The sequence below is a fragment of the Paralichthys olivaceus genome, chromosome 3 (genome assembly GCF_024713975.1).
Source record: "Paralichthys olivaceus isolate ysfri-2021 chromosome 3, ASM2471397v2, whole genome shotgun sequence".
In the NCBI taxonomy this organism is placed as follows: domain Eukaryota; kingdom Metazoa; phylum Chordata; class Actinopteri; order Pleuronectiformes; family Paralichthyidae; genus Paralichthys; species Paralichthys olivaceus.
The window spans coordinates 520001-530000 of NC_091095.1; the positions used below are offsets into that span (position 1 = coordinate 520001).

At 45.6% G+C, this 10000-nt stretch overlaps 1 protein-coding gene across 12 annotated transcripts in view; it reads right to left on the reverse strand.

Moving 5' to 3' along the window:
- Window positions 1-2305: 2305 nt before the first annotated feature.
- nfia (nuclear factor I/A) overlaps window positions 2306-10000 on the reverse strand; it is a 128679-nt gene continuing 120984 nt past the window's right edge. For all 12 annotated transcript variants that reach the window (XM_069520066.1, XM_069520059.1, XM_069520027.1 and 9 more), the window contains one exon: window positions 2306-7295. In XM_069520066.1, coding sequence (XP_069376167.1) covers window positions 7281-7295 — 15 coding nt within the window. In that variant the 3' untranslated portion in view covers window positions 2306-7280. The remainder of the gene's footprint in view (window positions 7296-10000) is intronic.

The window sequence follows — 10000 nt, forward strand, 5'->3', positions numbered from 1 at the left end:
GTCAGGAAGCATGATAGAGAGTTCACATGGTCACAGGTTGCAGCTCCGTCACCAACACTTAGCACCGTGTGATGGTTTCGCAGTCGGATAATTAAACACCTTCACGCTGTGATTGGTTCCAGCCGGAGAGAAGCTTCAGTGTCACCTGCCTCCTCGTCCAATCACATCTCTCTAAAGCCGTTCGGACTCATTTCCCTGACACGCACTCCGACACGCTGAAGGACGTCTTCCTTCGGTTCTCGGCTCTGATTTGGAAACGATGAGAGAAACGGCAGTGACTTCACTTCACGTGGGTTTAGAGCGAATCAGGCGTCACTGAAGCTCTCTCTCTTCCTTTGTTGTACGAGAGTCGTCGCTAAGATTCACATACTCGGGTCTGGAAGTGATGGAGAGAATCTTGGGCGGATTAAAAATACCCTGGTCTAACCCTGAAGAATTCTGCCCCTCGTCACGTCAAGCTGCTCAAACTCGATTGTTTCCTGCTAAATACAGACTCGCACAGCGAAGTCCGAAGGATCTGGAGCTCAGGTGGAGGTGGGGGAGGGGGGAGGGGGGAGGGGATTATTTCTGCCCAGGAGAATTTGGACGAACGTGAGGACGACGAAGGCATCGACGTAAAGAACGCAGCCTTCATTCAACCCTGTTTCCTGATGGAGCAGCAGAATTCGTCAAAGTCAAAATCCCCAAATCATCTGTCGGCGGGGGAGGAGGGGGGAGGAGGGCGGAAGCAAATACAAGAAGCGTTTCTCCTCTCGTGGCTTTAGTCTCTGTCTCTCGCTCGAGTTTTTCACATCAGGTTTCTCGGGAGAAGATTCAGGACGAATCAGAAAACGTCTGCTGGTGTGTGGTCATGTGGCGTTCGAGCTGTTTCTCTCTCAGCTTTGACTCGAGTGTTCGGTGGAGGACGAGAACAAGCGTCCGCCTCCTCCACCAGCATCAGTCACCGGGGACTCGTCACTCCTCCCTCTGAGTTTCTGCTCATTTCTCATCATTGGTTCATTAGTTTTAAATTTCAGTATTTACACCTGAATGTTCTCAGTCTTCAAACCACAGAAACAACCGGACACTGGAAATGAAACTGAGAGAAAAGATTCGGACACAGTCACATTTTCCAGATATGTTATGGCTGCGTCACTCGGATCCTGAAGTCGTAATAAAAGTTATCGTCGTGTTTTCACTGGATTCTATCACAAAAGTTGTTTCCCTGAATCCACGAAATATGAACTTGTCTAATTGAACCGGATAAAAAAAACCTTTTGGGACTTCAGCTCCACACTGTGGTTGATCTTTTGTAAAACAAAGTCTGTAGAAAGATTTTTACAAAAACCTTTTCAAGAGCAGATTTAAAATCTGTTAGAACGAAGCGTTGATGACATCACAGTTTACTGTCAGACAACAACAACGATGGCGTCCGCCTGTTTCTCTACGTTTGTCAGCTCGGGTCGGTTTATTACCAGTTAGCAGCTAAATGTAGCATCAGTGCACCACGTGACTGACGCGTGAAATAAACGATGAGCTACTTTTGATTTTCAAGTTACTCACATAAAAAAGAATCTCACGACGTTGTTCTCTGGTGGATGTAGACTCTATCGCCACCTGCTGGCCCGGCACGCAGGGCCGAGATATTTAGTAAAAAGTAGATGAAGATGTTAAACAGGTTGTCGATCATTTTCTGACACTTTCATGTTCCGTCTCTTTGATTTGTACAGATTTCAAGTATCATGTTGAATTGGTTGTTTTGAATTTTTCTTGACGATCGACTCTGAGACATTTATATTTCTCTCCGAACGTGATTCTATCATTTTCTCCTCGAGCTTCTGTGACAGAACAGACTTCAGCTTCATTCACGGTTCAATCACCACGGAAACAGAAACAACCGTGAATCAATAACTGAAACTGAAGCTGTGAATCAACACGGAGCAGAAATCGGAGCGAAACTCACAATAAAATCAAAGTGGGACCTGAGGTGAGACTGTCGTCGTCACATGCAGACGTGGTCATGGCTTTGATTTCACGTCGCAGTCGAAGCTGCGGCGTTTGCATTGATTGTTGAGGTCGTGAGTTCTTCACAGTTTAACGACGATGAAGAGTGAAAACCGGACGCTAACGTCAGAAATGAGCAGAAACTCGTATCGCGCGTGAACCGTCGTCCATCCCGTCGACTCGGCTGATTCTCTGCTCCATGCGTGTGATGCAGGGATGAGCAGCGGTGAAGTGTGGATGGACCTCGGGGCGGGGGGGCTGGGTAAGGAGGAGGTGATCTCGTGGGCTCGTGAAGAAAGAAACAGATGGAAAAGAAAAAGAATCATGTTGCATAATCAAGCTGTTTATTTTCCTGCATGGAATGGTGAACACAAAAAAAGATGCCGAGATGCATTTATAGTAGAGGCATCCTTTGGCTGGCTATGTCATTGTCTCCTGCCTAAAACTAAATCTTTAAAATGCATAAAAAACACTCGCTTCTCGCTTTAGTTTCCTCAGAATGACCTAAATTTAGCTTCATCAACACTGATGCAACAATAACCTTCAAACATAGAGCATACTGTAACATCCATTTACAATGGTCTTATCACCACAGCGCCCGTACTTTTCAAGTACAGGAATATGCTTTACCATCAAAGAGGAAATGTCCTTAAATACATACAAAAGGAAAGCACAGAGAGAAAAATCAAGAAAATAAGGAAACAGGAAAGTTTTCAACTTAAATCCAGTTTCCAGAAAACAAACCAAACCAGTTCTAGTAATGTGGCCTCGATACAAACAATCAGAAAATTCACAACACTAGTTTTTCCTCATTTAATCAATGTTACAAAAGTCCTGCATTATAAAATAGGGCAGCTTTAAAATCAGTGTAATTAATAAAACTATACAACATACAAACACGTCTCTCAGGCCGAGTGGCCGTGCCGCTCTGCCCTCCGTCCGTTAAGAGCTAACTCTTCTCTGCGTCTCTTCGCTGCCGTACCAGAACTAAATTACACACACAACACAAGAACAAAACAACACACTGCCCAAACTATTGCTTTTATATTCTTTTTCATTTTTCACTTTCTTTAAAAAGGGTGCAATTTTGTCGTTATCTTACACACAGCCCAAAGTCGCTGATTAGATGCTCGGCTGTTTCACAAGGTTTTTGTGACACTTTAAAAAAATGTCCGTGCAATTTTTTTTATTCCCTTCGCTCGTTTTAAGCCCTGGAAGCTGTATTTGTTTTTTATCACATACTTTTTCACTATATTCATTTATTTCATATTTAGTGCAGATAATTAAGGAAGTAATGCCCAACTCATGGCTAAAGGGTCGAGAACAGACAAAACAATCACACTAAGAGGAAACACACAACCCACACAAGTGGAACTACTTAACCATCACAGCCTCACATCGCTGTCCGTTAAATCTGAGTCGGACTAATTGAACAATTGATCCATTAAAACCTCTGCGGAGCAGAGCGGGCGCGGTTCAAATCCTACATGTCCTGTTTACAATCACTGATCAGTGCGATGGAGAAGAAGTTGGACTTGTTTAAGGCTCGTGACCAGAGAATTCAAATAAAAACTTTTAGGACCCGAATGTGGTGTTGTGGTGGCCGGATAGATTATCAAAACAGGAAGGAAGGAAGGAAGGAAGGAAGGAAGGAAGGAAGGAAGGAAAGAAGGAAGGAATCCATCCCCGAGCAACAGTGGCTCAGCTCGGCTGGAGCGTTGCTGCGGAGCTGGTTTCACCAGTTTTAGGGACCGACCACGGAGCACGACACCGGTCACACGCTTCGAACTTTGGTTGAAAATAAAGAGAAAGAAAAACCAGACGAAACAATATAAGACAAATTGAGTGCAGCAGGTTTTGCATATTTTATGTCCCCGTTAGACGAGGGGACAAAAGTAGAAGAATGAAGAAAGTAAAGACGAAAAGAGGAAGATTCAGAAACAAAAGGTTCTTCTGTTCATAGATCAGAAAACTCCTCCAGCACAGGGACGACGGGATAGAGAGGAGGGAGGAGGTGTGAGGAGGACAGGATGAAGAAGATGAAGAGGAGGGAGGAGGTGTGAGGAGGACAGGATGAAGAAGATGAAGAGGAGGGAGGAGGTGTGAGGAGGACAGGATGAAGAAGATGAAGAGGAGGTGTAAACAGGATTAACTGAACAGTTTAAAGCTGCGTCTGCTCCATCGACGTCATGAAATTTAGTGAAACGAGCAGGAAGTCGACAACACGTCAATAGAAATCACATATATATGATTTACATCATATATGATTTACATCATATATGATTTCTATATGTGATTTATAGAAATCATCACATTATTAAAAGTTCCAAACACTGAATCATTTCTGTTGCCAACAGGAAACAAACTAATTTCATTCAAACAGTTTTTACTTTTCAACTCTTTCCTGTTATTGATAAAAAATATGAACTGTTTTCAACCACTAATCTGAGCTGCTGGCTAACCGCTAACCGCTAACCGCTAACCGCTGTAAGAAATAAAGTGGAGTTGAGCTGAACTGATAAAAGATGCTCTCACAGCTGACGTGATCTCACAGAAGAGATTCCTGCTGAGAATCAAACTGTTGAAGCTGCTGAACTCAATGAACTGATTGAAAATGTTTCAGCGGATATTTACTGAGTCACCTGATAAAAGAATCTGATCTGATCAGAGTCAAACTGTTGAAGCTGCTGATCTGAGCTGACGAAGCTCGTCCTTAAAGAAATCTGATTTATATTCCAGCTGTTTATCTTCGTCACTTTACTGGTGATGACGTGAAATCAGGTCCGACCTGGAGCTCGTGTCACTAAGTTTCTGCCTGTTCCTTCGTTAGCACAGATCGGACGTCCTGATCTGGTGCTGGTGACGAGGAGACAGAAAGCAGCGCAGGCCCGAGACCTCCGAACACTGAGAGTTAACCAGCGAGTCGAGAACACGGCGTTCCTCTCTAACGCTGCGTGGAGGAACGAGGGGAACGCAACAGAAAGGAAGACAGAATAAGAATCGTCGGATCTTGTCTCTCAGGACCGAAGCTCAAGGCACATCGATGAGGAACAATTACTCTCGTGCAATTTGATTTTGTACGGATGAAAGAGGGAGTTGTGGAGGTGAAGAGCAGAGCAGGGAAAGGAAGGAGAAACATGAGGAATGGAGAGATGCTGAGAAGCAAAGAGAGCTGGTTGTTTGTGAAGAGCGATAGAAAAGGCCGTGACGGGGCCCAAACAGCGTCAGGGGCCAAAGTAAAGACGACTGCTGGCAAGTGCCTGATGTTGGGTTTACGATATAGAGTCTTTATCTCACTAACTACTTCATCTATGGAAAAATGTGTCACTAACACTAAAACATGCAGATTTTTTTTGTTCTTTTTTCGTAACTTTTTCACTTAAATTCACTTTTGTTCGACGCAGGATGGTCGTTGGTGTGTGTGTGTGTGTGTGTGTATATATATATTTATATATAGTATAGGAAAGAAAAAGAAAACTGAAGTTGATAAAATGCTGAGTTGCATGTGAAGCGCTCGGCTGTCGTTGTCTATTTGTGGACGAAAACTTCCAGAGAGTGACCCTCTGCTGCGTCTAAACCACACCCCCTGATTACACACTCGTGGGCCATTGGCAAACTGCAGGAATAAGTGCTTTTGATTGGACCGGAGCTCTAGGAGACCCCGCCCATCGTGAAGATTATCTCGCCAACAGAAACGGGAGAAAACGTAATAATTTTAAATTCACTCGTTATATTTTCTCCTGATTTCGCCTCATGAGAAATTCAAATTCTTTTTTTTAAAGTAATGTGCTCATTAAAATAAGTTAATCGCTCAGCGGTTTTTTTTCTTTTCTCAAATGAAACTTAAGCTGCAAGAAAAGTTTTGTGAAAAATGATTGTTTAAAGTTCTGATATTTAAAGGGAATCTCGTTCGACTCGCTAACGGCTGTTCAAGAACAAACGACAAATAATAAAATACAAGTGAAAACAGCTCCTCTTGTTTCTCACAAGGCTGAGAATTCTACTTCAATGCTGCGTTGTCGTCTTTTGTACCCCGATATTTTAGAGTCCCAGAGGTGTGAGCGGACTAGGAAGAAAAATATATATTTATATATACTTCTCAACAACTGTTTTCAACGAGCTATCTTACAAAGATATTTAACTATCCAACAGCTAGCCAACAAAATTGCACTTTCCTCATGATCAATATTCCAAGTGTTAGTCACTCGTCTCTCTCCTGTCTGCCTGCGTCGTGTCACCAGAGTTTCCTGCTCACCCTGAACATGCTTCACCCGACGGTGGATGGATAGAGGAGGAGGAGGAGCAGGAGGAGGAGGAGGAGGAGGAGGAGGAGGAGGAGGGGACCAGCTGAAATGAGAGAAAAATCAATGAGCCATGAAGCCAAAGTCTCCCAGATGAACGAGCTCAGATCCACCAGCGTCTGGTCGAACACTTCACATCAACAAATCCACGGTTAAACCCCCCATCACCCCCCCCCCCACCACCACCACCCCCCACCCCCCACCCCCCCACCCCTCCACGTCTAGTTGATGTCATTACTGTGAAACAGGAGGGGCGGGGCATCTGTCGGCGCCCGCACCACCTCCCCGCCAGGTCGGGCCTTTCCATTAAGCACCGGTCCGTGTCCTTGGAAAGGAGCCTGGTCGACTTCCTTCCTCCCCGACCTACCACCAGCCAGGGGGGCGGGGTCAGGCGGGAGGCGGAGTCCATGCCAGGAGGTGTGTGAGGGGTCAGGTGAGGGGAGGGGTGTCAGCAAACACCTCCCCTCCCCCCAGCTTAAACATCCCGTCCTGTCCAACCAACCAAACCGACCCCACACCACAGGAAACCGATGGGATGGGGTCGGACGATGGGTGTGGTGAGGGCGTAGTACCGCTGCAGTCCACTGGATGACCACACCGCCGAGGATGATGGGAGAGTGTGTACGTCGTCTCTCCAGGAGGGAAGCTGGGATTCAGTCTTGTGGCGTTTTTGAAGGCTCATTCCCTCGACTGGTCTTTCTGCCCAGTCTGGTTTCTGGAGGGGGGGGGGGGGGGGGGCTGGCACAATATATGGACATCGACATTTACAGGGCGGGTGTTTCACACCAGGGCGGGGGGGTGTTTGATCCGCTGTAGCCATGCAGATGCTGTGAGTCTCTATATGGCGCTGGTGGGGGCGGAGTCGGGTGCAGAGGAGAGATGTAGGGGCGGGCCAAGATGGGTCTCTCTGTTGCAGCTGGCGTCAAAGGTCGAGGAGGAGGAGTCTGCAGCGGTTTGTCGTACAGGTGAGTGGAGGGAGGAGGGGCCTCGAGGTCCTTATCCCAGGTACCACTGAGGAGACGGAGACAACATGTGACACGTTAACCACAGATCAAGTCAGACTGTAAACACAGACGGACGACACAATGGCTCCTAAGCATCTCCATCGCCCCCTGGTGTCTGGCAACAGACAAGATTACAACTGATCTATTGTGTGGATTATTTTCATTGTGTGTTTTTGTTTCTATAACATGTCATTCTGCTCCCCAGAGGACACGCCCACAACACTTTCCTCGTGTTGAGATGAGTGCGTCCTGCAGGGGGCACTGACAGCACTTCACATGTCTTATCCCATGATGCATCTGTGGACGGAGCTCAAACACTGCACCACTTGGACTTTATGACACTTTGTGCAGCCAGTGTGTGTGTGTGTGTGTGTGTGTGTGTGTGTGTGTGTGTGTGAGTGTGTGAGTGTGTGAGTGTTTGTGTGTGTGAATGTATGTGTGTGTGTGTGAGTGTGTGTGTGTGTGAGAGTGTGTGTGAGTGTGTGTGTGTGTGTGTGTGAGTGTGTGAGTGTGTGTGTGTAATCCATCTCTGATTGGCCGGTATCGATCGCCAAAGGTGCATCGTTCACGTTTCATGAATCTCTCCCTGCTCTTCCTCCTCTCCCTCCTCTTCCTCGCTGCCCTGCCGAGTTCAAGTTCATCCACGCCTTACATCATGTCTCGTTGCTAAGGACAACCAGACGGCCCAGGACGTGACTACCATCGCCAAGGCAACACCCCCCCCCCCCCCACCAGCAACGCCCCCCTGCACACCTCCCAGCCACTCCCTTCTTCTTTTCTTTCTTTACTCTCCTCCCGTCCTGCTCCGCACTTCTTAACACACACACACACACACACACACACACACACACTCACACACAGATATTGATTTGAAGTGAACACACACTTACACACTTTTAAAAATTACATTTGTTTTTTAAATGAAACACATGAAGGTAAATAGTTTCTCTTCCTGTGTGTGTATGTGTGTGTGTTACATTAGTGTGTGTGTGTGTGTGTATGTGTGTGTGTTACATTAGTGTGTGTGTGTGTGTTGCAGGGTTTCTCTGCACTCAGACCTGAGTTGTTCCTGACTCGTTGTAATTCTATTGCTGTGTGAGTGTGTGTGTGTGTGTGTGTGTGTGTGTGTGTGTGTGAGTGTGTGTGTGTGTGTGTGTGTGTGTGTGTGTGTAGTGATAGAGGAGAAGACTGGAAGGTTAGTTTTTAATCAATACAACTTGCTGACGGTGGGACTTTTCTCTCTCCCTCCCTCTTCCCCTGTGTATCTCTATGTGTCTCGCCCGCTCGCTCACTCGCTGCACTGCAGCTCCTCCCTCTGTCCTGAGAAGACTCAGAGAAGATGAAACTCACTCAGGCCCGGCAGAGTGTGTGTGTGTGAGTGTGTGTGTGAGTGTGTGTGTGTGTTTGAGTGTGAGTGTGTGTGTGTGTTTGAGTGTGACTGTGTGTGTGTGTGTGTGTGAGTGTGTGTGTGTGTGTGTGTGTGAGTGACTGTGTGTGTGAGTGTGTGTGTGTGACTGTGTGTGTGAGTGTGTGACTGTGTGTGTGTGTGTGTGTGTGTGTGAGTGTGTGTGTGTGTGTGTGTGTGTGTGTGTGTGTGTGTGTGTGTGAGTGTGTGTGTGTGTGTGTGTGTGTGTGTGTGTGTGAGTGTGTGTGTGTGTGTGTGTGTGTGTGTGAGTGTGTGACTGTGTGTGTGTGTGTGTGTGTGTGTGTGTGTGTGTGTGGAGTAATGTTACCACACACTGGGCTGATGCTGACAGCTGTGGTTCAGACTGAAGATACTCGTCACAGACAGAAGAAGCGTGAACTTGAACATATTTAGGAACAGGACATAAGAAGCAAAGACTCTCGTGGTCTGATGTGATTTATAATCTTTTTCCTCAAGTCAAACAGATGGTGAAGTTAATTCTCCGTCGTCTGCGATTAAAACCAACAACATGATTAAAAGAGCAGCAGTTAAAGCTTCAAAGGAGAAACATGATGGAAATATGATATTTATGTTGTTTCCTGTTGATTTAAAGAACCGAGGTTCTTCATCGTTCTCCACAGATGTGATGCGTCACATGATTCATGTTCGTCACGATTGATTCTCTCTGTTTCCATCACACCGTGTCACATTTTACTTTTATCTCAGCCGAGCGACATCTGTATCTGGGTTTATATTTGAAGATAAGAAAACTTTTATTTCCCAGAATAACCAAAGTGTGGATTTAGGTTTATATTTAACATTAAAAACATTTTATTTGAACTTCTATATTTCCGGCTGTAGGTTGATGTTTGACCTGTAAAATGTGAAACCACATGTATTTGTCAAAAGAGTTTGATAATCTGATTTTAAATACGTATCAGATTAGATTAGATTAGATGATAGATGATCTATCTCTATTGGGAATGTTTTACTCTCTAATATCAGCGTGGCTCTCGTTCACTCGCCTCATGAATCTGATCGTGTCTCACCTGCTCCGGTTTCAACTCTTCTCTGAAAACACATTCTATGAGATAAATTCATTCTTTCAGAAAAGACGACGCACGTCGATCATTTCTCAAAAACTGAACCTGCTCAGTCTCAAGCTTTTTCAGGACAAAGTGTTTTATATTCTTTTTATTTAACAAACAGAATCTGATTCAATCTGATGAGTTTCTTCTGAATCAGCCTCCACCACTGTAATCTCTCTCTCTCTCTCTCTCCCTCTGTGTTCCGATGTCTCTCACCCA